This window comes from Mytilus trossulus, chromosome 3 (genome assembly GCF_036588685.1).
Source record: "Mytilus trossulus isolate FHL-02 chromosome 3, PNRI_Mtr1.1.1.hap1, whole genome shotgun sequence".
Taxonomy (NCBI): Eukaryota; Metazoa; Mollusca; class Bivalvia; order Mytilida; family Mytilidae; genus Mytilus; species Mytilus trossulus.
The window spans coordinates 61,752-87,650 of NC_086375.1; the positions used below are offsets into that span (position 1 = coordinate 61,752).

At 31.6% G+C, this 25,899-nt stretch overlaps 1 protein-coding gene across 3 annotated transcripts in view; it reads right to left on the reverse strand.

Moving 5' to 3' along the window:
- LOC134709160 (cytoglobin-1-like) overlaps window positions 1–25,899 on the reverse strand; it is a 35,620-nt gene that overhangs the window by 4,761 nt on the left and 4,960 nt on the right. Inside the window, exon 1 of one of the 3 annotated variants that reach the window (XM_063569342.1) lies at window positions 7,677–7,842. The exons of 1 other annotated variant lie outside the window; for it this stretch is intronic. In XM_063569342.1, coding sequence (XP_063425412.1) covers window positions 7,677–7,834 — 158 coding nt within the window. In that variant the 5' untranslated portion in view covers window positions 7,835–7,842. Of the gene's footprint in view, window positions 1–7,676; window positions 7,843–17,621; window positions 17,803–25,899 lie in introns of those variants that run through there. One more of the 3 variants, XM_063569343.1, reaches the window with a different exon arrangement.

Consider the following 25,899-nt stretch of genomic DNA (forward strand, 5'->3'; position numbering starts at 1 on the left):
CTATCTACTAGTAGAGCTGGTTTGAACTGGCCAAAAGTGGACAAAATTAAGATGTGATTTTTTGCTCACACCATTTGCGAATTTTATAAAAGGATACGTAAATTTTCTTTGTTAATTTTTTTTGTTAAATACCCTTAGGTTATCTGGTCTTTTTCACTTTTTTATCTGGATTATAAACATTCAGTGACAAAATGTCTATTGAGGAAATCTTGAATCTTTGCGGTCTAAATTCGAATCAAGGAAAACAAGGAACATATACCCAAGAGAAAAGTATAATGATCTTTTGGCAAAGAGAAAACTTTTGCAATCATCAGAAAAGAAGGCAAAAGATTACAACAATTTAAAAAGGTATGACATATTTACCACTGCAGGTATTTAGAGGTTGACAACTAAAATCAACTAAAATGATGAGGGAACTTTTAAAATTTGTGTCTTCCTAGAGGAATTTTATGGTATTTTACAAAAGGCACATTAAGAAACATGTCATGGCGACATAGACCGCATGATAAAACAACTAAATAATGAATATGCTAATATTTCCTGTGATGCTATTGAACTATTTCTTTCACTTTGCGAAAATTGTAATATAAACAAACCAAAGTATTACAGTATGTCCATGTAATGTAAAATGAATAAAACACTGGAATCTTACAAAGAGCTTTAGAACAAAATATCTGCATCCTTTTGTCATTTCGGGCCTTTAATAGCCTACTTTACTAGTCAACAAAAGAAACGATACAAGACTTTTTTTTCAAATTAAAGATACAGTTTTCCTTTCATTGGACCAAGATTGAAGGAAGTAATACTTCCTCATTATGGAAATTCAAATCCGTTAAAAAAAATTTTTTTTTCTTTCGTGGCGATTTTTTGCGATTTTTTTTTTTTACAAAATTTACAGAAAACGACAATTTCAAAAACAGAAGTTCCAACTACTGATGCCAAACTCTCATTTGAAGGTAAAGACAGTGTTTGCCATCACTTTGTTTTTAAAAATCATACAGTTCCTTCGTTTATTTTTTAAGCAAAGTTTGGCCCCACGAGAAATCGTTAAAATATACCCATTATCAACTGACTTTTTTGCCCAAAAAATTGAAAAAAACAATTTATCAACCCATTAGTTACAACATGAACATAACAGGATAAGGATATTGAATATTTTAAAACAAATTAGATTTTTTTTTCAGTACTTAGAAAATTATGTGCCGATTTTTTATTCAACTTTCCGCAAAACTAATTTGTACCCTATGATCGTTTATACTGAATTTAGATACTTTCCGACAAGTTTTGAATTTCATTACCACATGTGCATACATTGCTTTTTAAAATAGTGTATCTCATTTTGTTTTATATTTAATACTTTTTTGACGAATTTTATTTCAAAGTCGTGTATCGTTTCTTTTGTTGACTAGTATATGATGTAAAGGTTTTCTTTGAAGGCCATATGGTGACCTATATGTCTTAACTTACATATAATTCAGAATGTTCTGTCTCTGGCGGACAGTTGTTTCGTTGTCAAGAATACCACATCTTCGTATTTTTATATGTGTTTAAGTGTAAGTGGAACGAACTTTGTGAACATAAACGTCATTATCACAAAATTGTAACTCAATTTGAAAATAGTTTATTTTATTCCCGCTTTATAAATATTTTTAATTTCACCACATTAAATCTTTAAACCGGAGACAGTGCAATAGTCGGTGCCATAGTTCTACAACTTGTGATAACAAATGATTTTAACACAAATTTCTATATTTTATAAAGTTTTATATGTTTTAAAGAATTATTAGAGGAGTTTTAATTTTGTTATTGATTTTATTTCAGGTAGATGACATTCAGTTCTCATAATGTTATTATGTAACAAATGGATTTTTATTTAAATGCATGAATATCTTTTATTTACTCGCGTTATATATTTGAGGCATTAAGCTTAATGCCTGCACATATTTTTCAGGATTTAGGCTTAACCCTCTTGCTGCCGACCGTTTTTCAAGGTTGCATTTCATATGCCGGAAAATACGACCGCTCAACGTCTGTGACGTTACATGCCAAACAACGACGTCATTCGATATATGACGTCACGACATAATGACCATTACATTTGGGACCCATCGGAGAAAAACATAACCCTATTAAATATTCTGTCTTTTAATTGAAAGAGATACAGCATTGATGAGAAGCTTGCATACATTTATTCATGGACATATATGTGTCCCTCCGGCACTGCCGGTTTGGACATATGTGTCCCTCCGGCAGCAAGAGGGCTAATGCCTAATTTCACTCATTGCCGCTAACATATATATATTACGGATTACAAATGTGTCGAGGTTTGTGATTGGATAACAACACAGAGATGTCAGTGTATATTCAGGAAACTGCATATACGACGTTTTTATCCCCAATTGGAACCTCAAAAACGTCATCATAACACCGGTTACTATGTGACGTAGTCAAAAGCTATCAGATTGTCAGAGGCTCACAGAGGGAAAATAATGACGTGCTTCAGTCAATAATATATTTTTGATACAAAACACGCAATTAACACTTTTGATACTTAAATTTAATGTTTAAAGTGTTATTATTGAATTATTACATACACCATAAAATTATGATCACAGCAAATTAGAAAATCCTTCACGTATGCCGAACATATGAGGGTTTTCAACTTATATGTGTTGTGAACAAAAACCTGCACTGGAAAATAACATTTCAGTCAGGGGTAATCCGTAATATATGTGTAATTCAGGTCTCAGAAAGGGTATATACTGTGACATTCCCGGCTTAGGGCTTATATCCACTTCGCCTTCGGCTCAGGGTATATTACTACTAAGCCGGGAATGTCACAGTATATACCCTGTCTGAGATCTGAATAACATATAATATCTGTATATATTCCGCATGGAGGTATTTATACTGACAATATGATATTTCGAACCACGATATCCTTTGTTTTTGAGGAACCAATTATATTCTTATGGTCAATCAAACATTCTTCGTAATGAATTTCTCATCTTTTACATTGCAAACATGTTCCAAGAAAAGTATTTTCCCAGCTGGATATTATATCTTTAGGGCTAACATATAAATCGGTTTACAAAATGGCGATAAATAAAATTATACTTTAGAATTAATACTGAAATGATTAAAATACTTATTAACTTAAAAGCTGAAAGCTTGATAATATTTATCAATTGTCTCTTCTGGCGTTATCTTGTTTGATTAACTATCTTTATCAGATTAATCAAATATCACTTCTCGATTATCTCTGATGGAAAACTTTGTCCTCGATACTCAGGTCAAATATACATTTTGTTTGACTTTTAAAGCTGTACTAAAATTCCATGACAAAGACAAGCATTTTCAGTTGTAATGAAAGGCTGGAAGGGGTTTTCATTTCTGTTTTTTCTCTCTCTCATTAGATATTATCAGATTATTGTTTGATGTGTTTGGACTTTTGATTTTGCCTTTGTTTTTTATTTTCCTTTTTGAATTTTCCTCGGAGTTCAGTATTTTTGTGTTTTTACTTTTTGCATGGCATTTTCATAACAGATGTATTATCCGAGGGCTGATATTGGCCGAGGGATGATAATACATCTGCTATGAAAAATGACATGTTTTATATGATCTTTCTTATCATATGCTTCAACAATGCAGAAAAAAAACCAGTTTCATATGTTGACCTTTTTAGTGGTTCTCAGTTATAAAATTTAATTTAAAAAGTGAAAAGTTTACGGAAGCCAAATGTAGTACATCCGATATGAAATCTTTCTATCATTAGTATGCATAGGTAAAGAACAAGAATTTGATATTTTGACGATAAAAAAAATTAAAAAAACATAAAGCACACTGTTTGGAAATGTTATCATTTATATTTAAAAACTTTTTAATTATCTTAGAAATAAAAAAAAAATAAAATAAAAAAATATGAAACTCATGTAAATTTAATGCTATTATCATACGATAAAATTATATGTTATTTGCTCTAAGTATACGATAAGCCGTTTTATTCTTCTTCTTTATTCTTTTTCTGCGCCCAATATTCTGTTAGCTATTCTTTATTGTTTGGCCATCAGTTATCCTCTATTCCTTATATTGAGGCTAATTCTCTACTGTATTCTTATTTTTTAATAATAACCCAACCAAGATCTTAATTCTTATGAGTGTGATTCTTTTACAATCTAGTTATAAGAACCATGCTTAACAGAGTGTATCAGCCTTCGGGGTTCTCATGTTTGAAAAACTTCTAGACCATAAAATTGAGAATGGAAAAAAGGAATGTGTCAAAGAGACAACAACCCGACCATAGAAAAACAACAGCAGAATGTCACCAACAGGTCTGCAATGTAGCGAGAAATTCCGCACCCGGAGGCGTCCTTCAGTTGGCAGTTATTTACATTGGATCAAATTGAGCATATTTTCAGCAGCTTTGTGTATAGTAAATGTTCCATAACTAAGAAATGATAAACCCTTTAATTTTTTATATAGATCGATATGTCGGTACGACTGCAATATCCCCTTCTGGTCCCTTATCACAAAAACTATGGTCACCTGGAATGACCGCACACTTGCCATTTGAAGCATAATTTGTCACAAATGTACATATATTGAGCTACAGATCTGCATCCGAGTACGTACACTTTTCATTACTGTAATTTTGAAGTCAGTCGAGCAGAATTCACAACATTTCGGAAAACAACCATGACTGATTGAACGATGTCTGTATTACGTCCAGTGGCAAATATTTTATTCCTGGTCAGGAGGAAAATAAGAGAGTGTGGTCTGTAAGTCAATATTATACACAATAAAATGTAAAAAAAAAATAAGCTCTAACACTAGATTTGTAGGCATTACAAAAAGTCAGGACAAGTTAAGTACAATGTTCGTGAAATCGTGTAAGTTAACGGGCCGTAGATGACGACAACAATATATGATTTGCTTTTGGAAATAATTTGTAATTAACTGATATAGAATTAGTCCCAACTTGGTATAACGGATCTTATAAAAATGAATAATGCAATAAATATGATATTACAGTGAATAAAGCACATTAAATGTGTTTGCCAGTCAATCAAATGTCTTAGTCCAAAATGAGATAGTTGTGTATGTATATAATCAATATAGCCAAAGGGTGCTTCGCCAGAATAATAAAAAGGTTTTTGTTAATTTTCCACAGATTCTGGTATACTCAAAAACACACATATAAATATATACCTGGTAATGTATATACTTCATATACATTTCTAGGAATATGATTGGTCAAACGTCCGCGTTAAGACCGCGTATATTCCATATTAGGTAAGTAGAGGGGCGGGGCATATTTCAATACATGGTTAGTAATTGAACACTTGAACAATTTAATATAGAAATAAGAAAATGTTGTATGATTGCAAACAAATAAATTCTAGTATGTATTCAACAAATAAAGATAGTTCTGAGGATAAATTTGTTACAAGGTGTGCTAGTGACCTAATACGATATATACGGAGTCAGTTAGGTCAGCACTAATCCCATTTGGAATTTACCTACCCGTATACCGTATTAGTTCACTAGCACTCTATGTAACTAATAGTGTTATAAATCAGTGTTTCTTGGCTGAATAAAAAACAACCCTGCAGAGTAGTAATTGTAATAGTATATTATGGCATACGTTAAATGCAAATTAAACTAAAAGTAATTTATATTCATATACAACACCAAAGTCATCTCAGACATTACTGCGTATATATTATATATTATTATTTTTTTGTTTTTTAAGTTATCCGTTTTACAAAAAGTTTCCATAGGAAATTAAAAACTCATACTAAATAGAACAAGAGGTAAACATATTAACAAGACCTAGAAACAGAAACATATCCACGATTTACTCATCTTTAATAATGCAATAAGTTTTCGAAAACAAACAAATAAATTTCGTCATGAGAGTTCATATGAACTACGAACACATTTAAATCAACTGAATTACACTTTTTATCCACACTATGTATGCTGGGTGTTTATATATCCCAAATATACAAGCTCTCTTAAGAGGAGTATGTGAACACCATATGATAATCATACCAGACGTGGATGGGTATAATGTGTTCCTATCAGCCAAGCACCACTTGATACGAGTATTTGTATGAATATTCTACACCAACGATATATCACACATGACTGCGTATTAATGTCCACTGTACCTGTCAAATACCGTTTCCAGTTTACCTGTTTTAAAAAATTGTGTATAAACCTGTCTAATTTACATATTTAATATCATGTGTCGACTTTACCTTTCAAATATTGTGGTAACTTTACCTGTTGAATAACGTGGTCATTTTACCTGTTAGATAACGTGTCCACTACAACTATGAAATTACTTGTCCACTTTTTATGTTGAATATGGTGTTTACATTGCTTGTTTAAAAACAAAGTGTTCAATTAACCAATTAAACACCTTTAACATAACGTGTCTACTTACCCTGTCAAATATCGTGCCCATCTTACCAGTTAAATAATGTGTCCACTGTACATGTTTAATAATATGTCTTCAATACCTATTAAATAATTAGCCACTATAGATGTTTAATAACGTGCACACTGTACATATTACGTAAACTGTAAATTGTACCTGTCAAATAACGTGTCCACTCTACCTGTCAAATAACGTGTCCACTTTACCTGTCAAATAACGTGTCCACTCTACCTGTTAAATAATGTGTCCACTCTACCTGTTAAATATCGTGTCCACTTTACCAATCAAATATCTCGTCCACTTCACCTGTCAAATGTCGTGTACACTTTACTTGTGAAATAATGTGTACACTTTACTTGTCAAATATCGTGGTCACTTAACTTGTTAAATATCCTGGTAACTTCACCTGTGAAATATCATCTGTCCACTCTACCTGTCAAATATCATCACTTTACCTGACAAATTGAATATCGTGTTCACTTTACTTTTGAAATAACGTGTACACTTTACCTATGGAATATCGTGTACATTTTATTTGTTAAAAACATGTTCACTTTACCTGTCAAATAGTGTGTCCACTTTGCCTGTCAAATATCTGTCCACTTTACCTGTCAAATATCGTGGTCAATTTACCTGTCAAATATCTGTTCAATGTACCGGTCAAATATCGTGGTTAATTTACCTGTGAAATAAATGTCTATTTTGCCTGTCATATATCGTGGTCACGCTACCTGTCAAATATCTGTCCACTCTACATTTCAAATGTCTGTCCATTTCACCTGTCAAATGTCTGTCCACTTTACCTATCAAACGTCTGTTCACTTTACCTGTAAAATATGGTGAACACTTTACCTGTGAAATGTGAGTCCACTATACTTATAATATAACGTGTGGTGTGCACTATACCTGTCATATCTCCTGTCAACTTTACCTGTTTAATAACGTGTCTGTTCTACCCGTTCAATAATGTGTCTTCAATACCTGTTCATTAATTAGCAACTTTATCTGTTAAAAAAAGTGTCCACCAAACCTGTCAAATATCCTGTCAACTTCACCTGTTAATTAACGTGTCTACAATACCTGTTTATTAATTAGCCACTTTACCTGTTAAATAACGTGCAAACGGTACCGGTTGAATAACCTGTCCACTGTACCTGTTACATGACCTGTCCACTTCACCTGTTAGATAACCTGTCCACTGTGCCTGTTAAAAATAACATTTCCACAATACCTGTTAAATATCCATAGTCCAGTGTCCTTTTCTTTCTTCTTGTTGAACATTTTCCAACTGGATTTTACAAGTTTTGTTTCGTCCGGGGACAAAAAGAATTTGATCTGCTTGTTATCGGTAATGTCAACTTTGGAATAAATGGAACAAGCTGTACCCATTTTGTCAAATTCCCAAAAAGTCAAATAGTTATATTTCTCAACGTGTTATGGTGTATTTAAAAAAGAATCGTCACAAATCATATTAAACATTAATCAATATCGCCCATTATAACTCCTCACCTTGACAATGATTAGAACCAGGATGATGAAGTTGACAAAAGAAATCTTTTGGGAATGGGTTGTTTAAATCAATCAATCACCCGAAGCCTCAGTTTTAATCTGTTTAATGGCGATCTGATACAGTTTCATTTTGTAGTTCAATATTTTGTCTAATGAGATCTAAAGTGGTCGGTCGCAATTACTTAGTGCATACATGTTGTGTGTGCTTGTCTATAAACAGTGATATTAAAAATTAAAATGTCTTTATTCTGCCCGAGATTGTCTTGGCAATCAATAACTGATTAATAGCTGACCGAAAACGTAAGGGTTCGTGATATGTACTGCGAAATCATTCGAATTATCTGGTACGTTATGAGTTCGTTTTATCAATAGGAACTTACAACCTGGCAATATGTACAAAGTGAGAGGTTTCGTGCAATAAAACCAGGTTTAATCCACCATTTTTTACATATGAAAATGACTGTACCAAGTCAGGAATATGAAAGTTGTTGTCAATTTTTTTTTATGTGTTTTGTCATTTGATTTTGCCATGTGCTTATTGACTTTTAAATTTAATTTTCCTCTGAGTACACTATTTTTGTGATTTAACTTTTTATGTACAACAAGCGGACTAGGAATTGTCAACTTCCTATGCGGGACTTACCGGGGAAATAATATGCAGAATAATACTACTACCCGGTACTTGCCACATCGTCCCAGGTATCATCCCATTATATTTAACAATATTTTTCAGAAAACGCAATTCAAATGTAAAAATCGTAAATCATTTTACACTTATTCACAAGTCATTCTATTATACATTTTCAAGAACTATTATATATTTTTCACAATTGACTAGACTTTTAAATGAAATGCATAAAATTATGAATGTTCGGAGCCAGTTCAGCAAGTTTTAACTTTGTATATCAAATTTAATCCAAATCCAATACTTTGCTTTATCACGAGTAATTTGACTTATGAGATATTTATTGATAACCATATCTTTATAAACATATACAAAATCAATTTTCAGAACATATCACAACTGTATCAATTGTTTTTATGAATACCGTTATTAATCAAAATTTGTAAAGCTTTATGATCCAGTAAGAAAGTCTATAAGCTCTTTACATACTTTATGATTATTAGAGTGTATGCTGCTGCTTAAATATTCATACTCTTATCTTTCCTTTGAATGATTTGAAATGTATATATCAGGCAATGTTGAGACATGAAAATTAAAAAAAACACACAGCAAACGCTTACCAAATATCAAGTGAGTCCGGTATGTTGCTGTTGAGAAAATCCGATAAAAATGTGTTGTTCATGCATCCATTTAAAGGACATACATGTATCCATAAAAAGTAAAATCACAAAAATACTGAACTTAGAGGAAAATCAATTCGGAAAGTCCATAATCAAACGGCAAAATCAAATAATAAAACGCATTAAAACGAATGGACAAGAACTGTCATATTCCTGACTTGGTACAGGCTGTTTCAAATGTAGAAAATAGAAAGTAGATAAGATGATTAAGATAAAAAGAAAGAAGATAAGAGAAGGATATGATACGTGTCTCACATGCTCTTCAATTTCGTACTTTATTTGATTTTTTTTAACTGTTTTGGATTCGAACGTCACTGGTGAGCCTTTTTTAGACGGAGTGCGCGTCTGGTGTATATACAAATTTTAATCCTGGTATCTATAATGAGTGTATTTATCAATTATCAAATCTTTGAATCATCAGTTGAAAAGTTGTGAATCAATTGTCATCAGCTATAATTTGAGGCTGCTGGGAAAATGTAAGAGCATGTAATGTTAAAGAGTAATTATCTAACACAGCAACACCAACGAACACTCAAAATTCTAGATAGTAACACTGTAAAAGGACCATTAATTCATAAAATAAAACCACCACAAGACATTTTAACCTTAAGGTAAAACCACCGACACGTAACCTTAGAATAACAACATAAACGCACACTGAACAGTAGAATAAGAGTATCAAATGACAGATAAATCTTAGACTAATTCTATCAAATGACACTAACAAAACTAACAAAACTACAAATATAAACACTAAAAGGAACTTTAAAACATTTTAAAGAAACTTAAAAACACTTTAAAGAATCATAAACATATCCACCAAAAAATATATCGTTAAACAGATTATCAAAGAATTTAACACGATTACACATATAAATCCATAAGAAAACATAATATTGTATGTACATCAAAGAGTGTTGCATGATTAACGTGTGACAGTATAATAATCACACGTTTGTAATTACAACGAAGCTAACTAGAAATAAGGGTTAGGAGTAGGTTAAACAAGTGTTTGAAGCCCGCATTCAAAATATGACACTGTGTGTGGCTTCATTATAAAGTTTGAAAATTTAAGTAAATATCAAAATCAACTGATAAGGCCAGCTCATATATATCTATAGGGAGGTTCAATGATTTCTGTTCATCTATGCATCATCGCTCTTAACGTAGCTTTTCATCCAAACTTATGATGTGAGCTGTTATCTTCTTCAACTAGAGGAGTATGAAAATGAAGGTTGTTGAGACAATTGCCTACATTATTTTAGCATACGGGTTTATCTCGGATATTTACATCATTATAGATAACTGAATCAAACAGTGTGCGTCTTGTTTCTGGCATCGTCGGTATAAACAATAACTAACGCTTCGTTAAATAATAAGATACACAGACGAGACGTATCTCCGTATAGCTCAATTGATCGTTTTATATAAATGGTTGTTTAAAACTGAAATGTACTAGTATTTTGTTTCACAAGTAATTTCCGGTCTTGCGCCTTTAAATTTGGATACATTAAATGTCTGCTCTGTTGATAAACTGATTTAGCCCTATTCCCGATTATTCCATCTTTAGTGAGAGAATGGCGGGTGTTCATGCATAGCAGAAGGCTCATCCTGTCTTGGTCATACGAGGACATGTGATTCTCGCAGTTTTATCTTGATTGATATCCTCTACTTTTAATTAAGAAATTTGAATCATGGAAGAATGCTGTTGGTTTTGATTTATTACTTTATTATGTTTCTACTCAATTTTAATGTATTTTGTTTTAATTTTATGATGGTTGTTGAAAACCCATGGGTCTTAATTTTTATATGTTTACCTTTAATTAATTATGATACCGATGAAATTGCATTTTTTTTATTCAAAGGCAAAAAGGTGCTTTCGTATTTCCACTTTGTGTTAATCGGATAACATTTCAGATTAAATATATCCTTTGTTATCAAAAGATTAAAATAGCACAATTCCTTATAACTCCAAATGGATTTTTCTAATTGCACTAGATCTGCCTAAGTGCACATACTAATAATATACAACCTGTCGGCTTAATTTTTCATGATCAAACACCAATGGTAATTATATAATGTAATCGAATTCATGTACATTATTGTCAATATGGCTTTTGATCCTGTATAATGTGTTAATACATTATTTATTGGAATAAAACATTATGTGGTCGTTTGGTACAACATTCAACGTATGTCTAAATTAACAGCAAATGGAATGTAAAAGTACAAAGATTAAAACATAAATACTAGTTGAGCTTTCTTTGTAGTAAGTAATTTTCAGTATTTGACTTCTCGCGTTGATTTAAAATGTTAATAAATTCATCAACGCTACCAGGCTTAAAAGTAGGTCAGATGGGCATATCGTCTACAAAAGAAACAACAGTGACGCTGGAACTAAACAGTTAAAAAATCCAAATAAAGTATGACGTTTAGAACCATTTAGGCTACAACATTCAAAAGAGTTAGCCAAGAACAGCTTATTAAAAAGAAAATGTGGTATGATTGCCGATGAGACAAGTTTCCACAAGACACAAAATGACACAGAAATTAAGAACTTTATGTCACCGTACGGTCCTCAAAAATGAGCAAAGCCCATGCCGCATTAGGTTGTCTGATCCTGGGGTAAAAAGTCTGTCAAAAACAATTGCAAACATGAAATTTATAACTTTGACCAGATCAGTAAAAACTTATGTCAACACAGAAGTGTTGATTACTGGGTTTGGGCTATTCGTGACAAGGACATTTTCAACAGAAAAAAAATATTGACCTAGTGTGTGTAAGATACCACATCTTAGATACCAGGGTCAAAATTGTGTACATCATACGCGCGTTTCATGTACCAAAGACTCTTTTTAAAATACTATTTAGTATAGAATTAGGTGGACGTATTTGAAATAATGTTTAAAGGTTAATAATATGGTAAAGGATACACTACTTAAGTAAGAAATGCGTGTGAAAAGTCTTGTTTTTTTTGTAATTGTGTGTAACAGTGCCGTGTATAAAACACATCATTTGCCTCTAACAAATCACCAAGTTCGAGTGCCAATTTCCATCACGTTTGAGGGACAACACAAAAACCTAAAAAGGTTTCCAACATAGCAAATCTGAACGTTCGTGCTTCAATGAATTTGTGAAACGAAATTAAAGTAATCTGTGTAACATAGAAGCCTAAGTTAGACTTTATAATTAAGTCAAAGATAATATTCACTTTTTCCCACCTCTCTGCTTTGTCTCATTCACACAGACCCTGTCATGCTCATTCAAAGTATACACTGCTGTTCATTAGGTCTTTAAAATGATTATCCTTGGCTCTTCCCTTGGCTCTTGTCCAGATATATTTTTTTTAAATTATTCATATTTGCTTTTGAATATTGTTCTAAAGTATTTACAATTGTCCGTTCTATCAGTTTTATGCCATATTGTTACAAACTGGTTCCTTGTCCATTGAACGAATCCAGTCTATTTGTTCTGATTTTTAACGCAAATAACATTCAAGCAATGAATCAAACTTTCTCCGTCGTTAAGAATTGACAATTGTTCCATTGTTTGCATATTATAATAGACCACTTTCGAGTTCATCCGTCACCGAAAAAAACTCGTCAATTAAACGCGCCTTTATGACGTCATTTGCCAGATAGAGGGGATCGCCTGTATCCCTGCACTATTTACGTTCATCAAGCGTCTTAGTGATCGTCATTGTGCAGGATAAACTAGAATTTATGGTTGTTCTGTAGGTACTTAATGACAATTCCCTAATGACAGCAATGCTGATTGTCAATTTTGAGAATTCAATTTGCCGAATAATTTGTACAATATAGAAGTAAAGTTTTCAAACCACTTGCTCAACATTGGAACGGAAGTGACGACGCCCCTAAACGCACAAATGACGTTCACTAAAACCAGAGTTTTTGACGGAAATGCATCAAACTCGAAAGTTGTCTATCATAATAAGTGCTTTCTGTCATTATGTACAAATGATCTTGATACATTGTATAAACTACCAGTGCATTTAGCTACAACAAAAAGAGGTTAACATCATTTGATTTTATCATCATTGACCAAATCGTGCTAATGTTCGAAATACTTGTTTAGTTTGTCGAGAAAGCAGTCTTTCATAATAACGAATCAAGCACGCATTGATTTGTATATTTAAATTACAATTCATTATTACATATATGATGAAATAACCGTCCACGAATACAAATAATTCCCAAAATATTTGCATTTCATAAAAGTATCGTTATTGAATAAAAGAAAAGTACTATGCATTTAACATGTTTAACCAACGACTTGACACGTATAAATAGATAGGTAGAATTGTAAATGTTAAAATTCTCCACCAGAGACCATAGCACATAGAACTGAGAAACGTTTTGCCTTCAACAATTAACAAAACCCATTACGCTAAGTACATTAATGTACAATGATTCATAAGTATATACTATTACACTCTTACAAACACGTTTTCTTTGAAACAAATGCTTACCTTTTCTGGTAGACTTTTATTCCCCGAGCGTTTATTACACCCGTACTAAGAGCTATGGTACTGACATGATTCATAAACGTTTAGATTTTTCTGTAATTTCTAGTTCCTAATTAAGAAAATTAAGAAATTAAGTTTCCAATTTTATAATAATAAAACTATTATTTAGGAGCTATATTTTGTGATATAGCTGCTTGTGTTTTTACGTGTTTCTTCATCTTTGGCTTTCAAATGGTTTGAGTGTTCTTGGTGTGGACAAATATAGAATAGAGCGTATAAGTGTTAACTTCATTTATTAAAGGATCAAAGTCCAGTTGAAAAGAAAAAGAAAAACATCTTTTACCAATTTCAGTCTCATGAATCGTTTTTAGTCCAGTTGACGTATTTCAAAAAATCTACATAGTTGATTATTCAACTTTTGCAGCTAGCGTGTTTTATGTAATTTGTTTGATTTCGAAATTTTGGCAAACAAAATAAAATGTCTTCAAGGGGAAAATCATCTTGTTTTTGAGATCTGTTCGTTTAAGTTGACAAACAATACTTTGTTTCCTTAGTGATACAAAATAAAACCCTAACATGTGCACGCATGTATATAACATACATTATAAATATAACTGCGGAGAAATCGTAAATTAGCAATTTCACTAATCATCCCATGTGATCTGCAAATTGCTGAAGGCTTAATCTCAACATTGAATAAACATAATTAAATATATTTCATATCAGACAAAAAAAAAGTTACCAAAGCATATCAAAATTAATATAGGACTGTATTTATTCCCTGAATCAAAGAAACAAAATACGTTTGTTCCGATTAAAATCAGTATCGGAAATTATAGCGATTTCTCATACCTTCATTAGTATGTATGAAATGCATCTGATGTTAGTAACTGTGTTAACAAAACTAAGGAAAAATCTAATCAGAACATTATTAATTGCATCGATGCAAGGATAAAAACTGTAATTACAAATCCTAAACAAATGTTAAAAAACTAAAAACAATTCCCAGACAATTGTAAAAAAACAGAAACAATTCTTAGACAAGTTTTGCAATTGTAGAAATGACAAAACACAATGATCTTTAGAGTCTGAAATATTGTGTTATCCAACTGTTTTCTAAAACTTGAAATAGCCAAAAATTAAAAAGTATCAAATCTTAATTTAGCCAGACACTTACACTCACAGAGAAACGAACAATTTTATAATAGTTCCGGTCCAAAACCGACTCAGAACAATCACATAACTGATTCAAGATCGAATTTAAAAAAAAAATAACTATCAATACGGTATATAGTATAGCAAATATTGCAGCATATCAGTTTTTGACTTCTCGTACCACTTTATGGTAGAGGGTAACAAAAACAACAATAGGGAAAACGGGATATATAAAAGTATTTTGAATTCATTATAATTCTTTGGATACAAATGTTGCGTTTATTTCTTGTGTACATGTATAGGTGAAGCACGAATTTAAATTTTCAACAATTTTCTAATCGTTTACATGACTTGGGCAAAACCACGGAATAAAATAACAAATACAAATATTGATTTTCACGACAATTAATGAGTTCCCAGTAGTCTTTCCTTTTTATTCCTTTAAGACGAACAATTAGGAAGACCATGCTTTTATTATAACCATAAGTGTATTTAATCATACGCAATTCATCGAGACTCATCAAATCAGTAGTTAGCTAATACTGCACGTGTTATAACTATTTAAGCTTTCAGAAAGCCTGTTCAATATAAGAATGCATGTAGATTAGACCGTTGGTTTTCCCGTTTGAATGGTTTTACACTAGTAATTTTGGGGCCCTTTATAGCTTGTTGTTCGGTGTGAGCCAAGGCTCCGTGTTGAAGGCCGTACTTTAACCTATAATGGTTTAATTTTTAAATTGTTGTTTGGATGGAGAGTTGTCTCATTGGCACTCACACCACATCTTCCTATATCTATGTACATCCACATGTATTTGCTTCTGTGTCAAAATTCGGACCTAATCGAAATTCCGACTGATATAACATGCACTGTAGATCAAACATAAACTCCGTTGCACATAAGAAAGGCTGATTAGTGTTTAATCTTCTTATCCTTATCTATGCTTTCACTATGTGATCCTTGTAAACTCATCGAACCTTTAAACAAACTTATAAGTAAGGGTTATTATACCAATATTGTAATTAGATCTCTGAATATAGTTCACATTGGCACTAATATTGATTTTGTCATTAGCAAATTAAAACATAACTAATTTTCATTATCTTTTGAGGCGAGATGTATAGAGACACAGACACGTTAACTTGTATTTCTATAGAAGTCGCTCTTCACTATACTACCACCTGACGATACATTTATTTTTGGCATTGCACAAGTCATGTCTTCTTTGACTATTAATGACGTTAAATACTAAATCCCTGTGATGTGTTTTAGTCGATTTTAGTCTCTGATGCATGATTTTTTATTATTAATTGGTTTTTGCTTTTAACTAGCTGTCAGTAACTGCGAGTACTCTCAAATCGTATTTTCTTGTTAATTCGACCTGTTGATACTGTTTATAATGCTTTTTTGTTATTTTTTATTTATATGGATCTTGTCTGTACACCGGCTTTGATTATTTGTAATATCTACAATTTTTTACTTATTCTTACAACATTTGTAAAAACTTCAAGATTATAAAAAAACGTTTTTTTCTAAAGTGAACATTGATTGGTTAAATATTTCTCAGTGATGTCCTGTGTTTGAATTTGTTTGTTAGCATTTTGGTTCATGAATGTTTGTCTCTAATATTTAATTAACTGTGCATTTGTATTCAGATATCGCAGATCAAATTTATTCGTTCAATGTGTAATCATACGTTTTTTGATTGAGTTAAGTCTGCCAATTGATATTTTATCGTATGTTTTTCTATGTTGCGATGTTATGCTATTGTTTCAGGAAAAAGGGAGAAGGTTTGGATCCATTAAAACGTTTAATCCCGCTGCAAATGTTTGCACCTGTCCTAAGTCAGGAATCTGATGTACAGTAGTTGTCGTTTGTTTGTGTAATATATACGTATTTCTCGTTTTGTTTATATAGATTAGACCGTTGGTTTTCCAGTTTGAATGGTTTTACACTAGTAATTGTTGGGCCCTTTATAGCTTGTTGTTCGGTGTGAGCCAAGGCTCCGTGTTGAAGGCCGTACTTTAACTTATAATGGTTTACTTTTTAAATTGTTATTTGGATGGAGAGTTGTCTCATTGGCACTCACACCACATCTTCCTATATCTATTTGTTGTACTTTGCAATAATTTGATGAAATTCATCAATTTCAAGAGAAAGGCATAAATACTATAACGAGTTTATGTGCATTTATCTGCGCCACAAAAAACTTGTTTGTTGTAAAATAAATATTGTGAACAAGCATTAACCTCGCCTTAACTTCTAAACGACTAGTGTGGCGCCCTCTTTCAGTTTCTATATTAACATGGGAAAATTAGGCAAATCTCTTTACTTTCAAAAAAATAAAGAAAAACAACTGTTATTTGAAGACGTATAGGGATACCACACACTTCTTTGTTGTTTATTTTCTGTTGGAAATTTCTCAATGTCTTATTCAAATATTCTATGTCAAATATAGTCTAATGTTATTATTGTTTTGTATTAGAAAACACTTTGACACCTGCAAGGATGCGTCTTCATATCGCCATTTTTCATCCTTTGACAACAAATATTTTTCAAGTAACTTTTTTCGTTCGAATGGAACTATATATTTTTTCATTAAGTACTGCAAGATGCAATCGTAAACAATTCTATTTCTTTAAATTAATGCCACTTTTAATAACTGTATAATTTAAACAAATTCAACTATTGCATACTTTTTGAAATGTAAAAGGCAGTCTTACCTAATAAATATATGAAGTCCAACATATGTATCATTCCTTAAAATTGTCCAACTGTCAACGACGAGTTTCACTTCCTCCTCCGACACAAATGACGTAATCTGCAAATCTGGATTGTCAAATTTAATGTCAGAATACGTGCAACCCATTCTTTCATTAAAGCTGTTGGTTTAGATAATCTCAAATCAACATTGATCTTCCATTCGACTTAGTTAAATTCCCCAATGCTATTCAAAATCGTTAGTCTAATGACGGTATTTTTAACCTTAATTTTAAACAGGTGTCCATCATATGGATGCCGGTAATTGGAATTTTAATTTCAATAGAATAATTGCTGATTTTGTAAAGATACAGATTTAATTGTCGTTCAGAAGATGTCCATACTGATCAATAATTTATTGTTAAATGAATAATTAATATATTGATAAAGTGCATTCAGTTGTCCAGTCGTTGTCTTAAAAAGTCATTAAAAGGCCAAAAATAAACAATAAATTGCGATGCTGCAACACAAATTGAAGTTTGAGAACGTCAGACTAACGTGAGACTACTAAAAGAATGATAATTGCATATACATCTATTTAAACCGTTATGACATCCATTTATGATAAATACTCAGATGCTACCTGATCATTTCTAGCATTCAGCAACATTGGAAAGGTAACAATCAATATCGAAGTATCTGTTAACTATATATCAAATAAAACATGACTTATCGCAGTTTTAATAGTAAATCTGAACAATTCGAATAGTATATGGATCATTAAATTATACTTTTAATTAATCTTAATTCTGAAACAGTATATTACATCACAATGTTGAAACGCATCAGGTATTTTAAAGTTATATAAGGATTTATTCATAAGTCTAATAACCATAATACAGAATTATGAAGGTGTAGCAATGAGACCAAATATGACGACGAAATTAGCAACTATAAGTCATCGTATGGCTTTCAACAATGAACAAGAGCTAAACTGCATAGCAAGCTGGAAATCAATCCAGCCTAACAAAATGTAAGAAAATTAAAATAAGAATACTAATGAGCTGGTTGTTTTCCAAGATAATAAGCGGGAAATAATATGAATATGAAATACATAAACAAACGAATACCACTGACTTGGGCATGGCACAATCAGAATCAAAATGTGCTATATCATTTCCCATGGCTTCTAGCCACCCCCTTACCTTGCGCAATTGTGTAACAGAACAACATAAAAACTATAAAGATAGGTTAAAAAGAGTTCGCTACAAAGCATAAAGTCAGAACAGACTCAATAGGAGATATGAGAGATCTGACAGTTTCTGAAATAATTTCCTTTTTTTCCTTTTCATTTTTAGCAATGGTTGCTTGCTTATCACGACTTTACAGTACATAAATTAAATTAGTCCGGATTAACTTTTTCACAAAGACGTGATTTACAATAAACCTTTGTCAAAAGTACCTTTGCACAATCTGTTGGTTTTGGTATCCGAGATTCTAATTATTTAAGTATTGAATATTTGTTTTTTTCATCTTATATATTAAGGATTGATTATTGCGTAACGTCTTTGCGAAATTTCTGTTCCTGGTTTAATACGTGGTAGCAATGCGATACAATTATTGTATAAACTAATCAAAGGGTTCTTATCAGAGCAGATTGATAATAATTCACTAATAGCTTCAAGACGAAACATAGTTCTAAACATTGTTTCAATGACTGGGTTCATTGAGTGTTCACAATGAATATAATCCTAGAAAAGTGCTATCGAGGCATTTTTTAAAACGTGTTTATTTGATATACCAGAAATATATAGATAAATTAAACCCAATTGTAACACAAAATAGCATGCAGCACGATTGTCTACAGTGCCGGAAGTCGTGGTTTGTTTCCAGGTAGATTTAAACACAATAAAGTCTTAACACTTGTATTTGTAGCTCTTCTACTAAACACGCGACAGATAGGAGTAAGTGAACAAAGATAAATCGAGTAATTGTTATGAGCTTATAATAGTACAATATTTTCAATTTTAGAGGTGTGTATTGCACTGACTTGCTTGGCTTCATACGACTACTAAAATAATTTATTCAAACACCAAGGCATTTTCCTTAATATTAAAGTGGAGAAAAGAAATAAGTAAAGCAAACATTCAGGAAAAGGGGGAGCGATAAGGATTCAATGTTTGTGTAATTATTAAATTTTGTTTTAATTTTATTTGCAATTCTTTTTAGAAATATACACATTTGTATAAATTAAGCAATGTTCCAACTTCTGAAAAAGTCAGTAATTAAGACAAACTCCTTTTTTTCTCTTTAAATATAATAAAGCGTAATTAAAGCAAACTCTGCTGCCGGTATAGTCTTTCTATATGAAATGTTATCATATGACTTCCTATGGTGTACTTTCTAATTATAATGTCATTTTTAATCATGTACTCTTAATATGTTTCTGTCTTACAAACGTTATATATTTGTGTTGAGTTTGCACATGCACCAATCAATGCACGAATCAAACGTTCTCTATTGTTGTAAATCATGTAAAAGGAGACTCATCCAAAAAATTGTTTTGTATAGTAAAGTGATAACAATTAGTCCTCAATTTGTACATTTGTACAATAGTTATCAAAAGTACCAGGATTATAATTTTATACGCCAGACGCGCGTTTCGTCTACATAAGACTCATCAGTGACGCTCATATCAAAATAGTTAAAAAAGCCAAATAAATACAAAGTTGAAGAGCATTGCAAATGTCGTTCTTTCATTGTTACACCATTATTAACTATCTTTACATTTATCTACGAGAGGAAGCAGTCTACATAATTGATTTTATCTTACATGAAGTGCGGGTCCTAGATTGTTTTCAGAGAGAGAACAGTATTTAGTCAGATCGTAAGATATAAATCCCTCTCAGGTATGTTTTCAAATTGAGATGAAAATCTGCAGAGTAATATTTCTTCATATATATATATATATATATATATAAAAGTCTATAAAAAGGACCAACCAGCAAATTAACTATGTACCGGATCGTCTAGAATAGGCGATACTATGCAGATAAGGAAAAAATTATATCAGTCTAAAGATTTGCACAACGGTACTGATATAAGGTGTTATTAAACGAAAATGTTGTTATAAAATCGTGTTGACAAATATTTCGGCTCAACAAATGGCCTTCTTCTTGTGTCACAAGTTTTAACAATACTGATACATAATGTATAAGGTGTGAAAATAGATCAGTGATAATACAGGTAAGTTTTGGTCGATTGATTTTAATCCTGAATATCATAATTTAAACAAAACACTAAAAATCAATATACGTGACTGTGTATATTAACAATAAAAATAAGTGAAAAACAAAACTGTTAGTATTTCTTATTGATGCCGTTTGGGTGATGTACGTTAAGTTCCTTTATCCAAAAGCTTTCCCGAACCTGTCGCTGTGCATCACTCCAGTGAATGTTCTGTTCAATCACTAGAATTTTCATGCGGTTAAAGTCAGCAAGTTTGTGATCCGACTGTCTGAAGTGCTGAGAGACTGGAAGAAGTGGCTTCTTAGAGATATCACTCCTGTGGCCATTGAGGCGTTTGTGGAAAGGCTGCTTTGACTCACCAACATATTGGAGGCCACAAACCGAACATTCTAGTATGTAAATAACATTCATACTTTTGCAGGTAACATTGCAAAATATCTTATAGTTATTTTCGGTTGCCTTACTGTGAAATGTTGACGAATGCTGCATCTGTAAACAGCATTTGCAGCGTTTTTCTCCACACGAACGACATTCTCCAGGAGTACTTCTATTATCAGACACTTCATAATATTTGTCAACACGATTTTATAACAACATTTTCGTTTAATAACACCTTATATCAGTACCGTTGTGCAAATCTTTAGACTGATATATATATATATATATATACATGAAATACAAAGTCCGGCCATCCAGAAAAAAACTTGCGGTAATTCTTGTTTTATCTGAACACCGTTAACGATTTATAAAGTATAACTTTTAAAAATTTCAATATTTAATGCACGAAAAGTACTCAGCATTTAACCATTGTCAAAACAAGTATACTCTACAATGCTCTAGTTCATCCATTCAAAACAAAAATAAGAAGAAGAGTTATCATTGTAAATGGTTATACTCTTCAACAGAAAGCAAATCAAATATAGGTAACCATACGGTCTCAAACAATGAGCAAAACTCGTAACCATAACAAGCTGCTAGTAAAAGGCTCCGCAAAGAAAAAGGAAAACAATTCAAACGAAAAGAGCTGATTTATGTACAAAACACTAAACTAAAACATGATATTAAGAATTGTGCATTGTAGACTGTAAATGTTATTTCGATTTTGAAAGAAGTCCAAGGTATGAATTTTGTCAGTACTAAAGAATTTCAGAATTGGCATTTTAAATAATCAGTGCTTTTAGAATTGACATTTCAACTTGTCAGTGCTTTTAGAAATACGTTTTTTAAACATCAGCATTTTTTTATGCAGAGGTGATTTAACAATAATTACGCGAATCGTATACTCAATTCTCACATTAACTTTCCATGGACAATTAACAATACATCTACTACATCTTCAACATTGAAAAGCATAATAATAAACAGATATAGAAGAAATTCTGTCATTTCCGGGACATTTACATATGTTTTTATTCTTTGATTTAATTATACATGCAGCTATTTAAGTTCGTTATTGCTCAGTGCTATGATGTAATTTTCATAGAACATGCGATAAAAATGTACGTCTAGAGACAATTCCTGTAGTGCATTAAGTCATTAAATACTTTACAGTCTTCTAATGATCTTTCAAAAAAAAAAGAATTCAGTTGGACCTAAGAGTTAAATTGGTATAAGTTGTTAGTTATAGTTATCAAAGGTACCAGGATTATAGATACTTAATTCCTTGTCCACGTGTACTTGGCGATCAATTCTGCGATTTCTAATGTACTGACTCGAAAAATTGCATCACGTTCAAAATATTATACGAAAAGTAAAAAAACAAAATCTATCGATCTCCACATAGTTCTTTGAAGGTTTAATGTCCAGAACAAACAATTTTTCTTTTTTTACAGACTTTCTTAACAGTTTCAACTAACATGATTGAAACATACCGTTCTTTATTTGTGGCAGAGTTATTTTTTTCATAAACCATCATTTAAAGGAAGTTGAGTTTATAGGATGATTGTAAATATTAAAAGAAAAAGAAAAAAAATCAATTATTTTTTTTCAATTTCCAATCCAAACAATGATTTGTTGGTACTTCAACGTAACTTATTATCGTCTTGAATATGATTGATCATTTCCCATTTGACGTTAAGAACAATAAAAAATCAATCTTGTCGTCGAGATAGAATTCTTCATGGAACGACAAAACTGCCTTACTATGATCATTTTCATTATATGATGTGTGTTTGCAATTTAATGATTTGACCTTTTTATGATGTGCAAAATCTTTTTAAGTATCCAGTTGATGTTCATATGATGTATACTAAACAAGTATCCTTAGATTTTTGCCAGTATTTTGTATATAATGTGCAAGTTAATTATATGATTTGCAAATATCTCGATGTGAAGTGCAGATATACTTATATGATGTACAAATATCCTTATATATATATTGCAAACATCTTTATATGACATGATTGTGTCCTTATAGTCTGTAATTGTACCATTATATGATGTGATTCACTTTACTTCATTGTATTCATCAAAATGTTCTGATATGATGTGCTTTCTTCGATGTTATGGTAAAAAACATGGTTTACGATTAGAACAATTACTGTGTACGGCATACCTGATCCCGCTCTGCTGGATTAACCCGACTCAAACATTTCAGCTGTGGTAAGGTGCATGTGTGAGCTAAAAATGCAGACATAGGTCTCTAACAACGACGAAGTTAACTTGTTTACCTTAATTTAACATAGAAAGCAGTCAAAAACCCTTATTCAAAATAACTTGTGAGCATGTTAAGACTGCACTCTCAGCTAAAATGATCAACAGGTAAAATATATAATACAAAACAAAAACTTACAAGGGTTATGTGTATCAACTTTATTAAAAAGATACTACCTTTAAATATACAATTTTAGTCGTGATATCTTAGATGAGTTTATTTACAACCACTGAATCGATGCCACTGCTGGTGGAATCATAATTGTCAGAGGGTATCACCAGCTCAGGAGTCAACACTTCTGTGTTTGCTTGAGTTATCAATGATATGTGTATAATTATAAATTAACTGTTTACAAAACTTTGCAATTATGAATTACTAAGGCTTTTTGTATCTCACGAGTAGATTACCTTAGGTGTATTTGGAAAAACCTAAAAGAATTTTTGGTCCTCAATGCTCTTCAGCATTGTGAAGACGAAATAGGTGTCTAGCGTTAATATAAAATTTTCATTTTGTATATCGTGAGTTTATTTAAAAGCAAATACATGGACACCATTTCTGAAGTGAATAATGACTTTTTCAAGAACTTTGAAATAAAATATTAAAAAAAACAAAATGCCCCCCCCCCCAACATAACAGAATGAATGTTTGGTACATTTGTATTGTTTTCAGTTAGGTGTCTGGAGGTGTATATATGAAAAGCTTTATTGTTGCGGAAAACTGATGTATATGTTTGCTCGTTCTAAATCCGAAACGAGGCTGGAGTTAATAGATCAGAAACAGTAAACTATTATTAACAAATATATATACTACCCTCTGGTAGAATAATTGTTTAAGCTCTGGGTGCCAAATCCACAGTGGTGAACACCTATATTTCAATAGATTAATTCGTATGTTCATTATTGTAAACTGAAGCCTATAATTTATTAAATCTACAGATTAAAGCTAGGTTTACAGTAGTTCAAGAGCAGCAGTTATGACGTAGAAAGTGATCGATATTATCGTAATCATGATAACTGACTACACAACGATGAAAACACATCATAAATTAACGCGTCTTCAACATACAATAAAGTGAACCAAAATACATCATTTAGTGGTACAATCACATAATAAATTTAACCAACTCCATTATATAGATATGTTTGCACATTATATAAGTATTATTGCAATTCAATATAAGAAAAAATGCACATCATAGATATATATTAACACATGATTGTAGTATATTTGCACATCATCTAAGGATGTTTGCACAACAAATAAGTACATTTGCACAATATATAAGTACATCTGCAAATCTGGCTTGTCAATGCTAACGTCCGAAATAGCAACCCCTTGTTCATTAAAACTGTTGGTTTAGATGATCTGAAATCAACATCGCTCTCTAGTCCGATTTCGTTTAGTTTCCATTGTAATATAAAGTCATTAGTAAAATGACAGCGGATATTTGGACGATTAATTTCAAAAGCAGCACTGCTGATTTTTAAATAGATACAGATTCATTTATCGTGTTATAGACTGGTAAATAGTTACTAAATAGATTAATGAAATCCCGCCATTTGTCCAACTGCTGTTTTAAAAAAAAATATTTATTAGACAAACAAACTTAAATATTACGATCCTGCAATCTAAATTGAAACCTTAGAACGAAAAAATTAAAGACAACTGAGAGAAAAATCATTTCGTATAAATCTATTTAAATGATTATGAGATAGGATTATGATAAATACCCGGATGTTAATCTAATTTAGCAACATCACAAAGTGAACAATCAATATCGTATCTCAATACTAATTTTGTCAATCAAACTTACGCATCAAATTTAAACTATGGATAACCGTTCGGCCTTCAGCTATGAATAAAAACCAAACCGCATAGCAAATTATAAAAGAACCAACATAACTTTAAAAACAATTTAAATGAAAAGCATTCACGACCTGATTTATTTACAAACCAAGTCATATGATCAAACTGTATGATTACGTTAAACAGGAGCATGATGCGAAGCACAAAAACAGAATAGACATATGAACACACACGTTAAGAAATTTATTCCAAGCCAATAACAAATAATACAAAATGATGTAACTAAGATTAAAATACTTATCAGTGCATATTGATTTAGTACTAAGACGTCGTTATTCGAAGTTTGAGAAAACACGACCTTATATAGCCCTCTGATAAGAAAGGTTAAAGAAAAAGAAAAACACAAAAAAAAAATGAACTCCGAGGAAAATTTAAAAAGGAAAGTCCAAAAACACATCAAACGAATGGATAACATAATCAAGTTTGAAGTGAAAATGGCTTACCAAGTTGTTGGTTATTTTTTGTTAATTATTGCAATTTGTTTTGTTATATAGAAACGGTTATAAGCCAATAATTGTCGATGCATACAATGA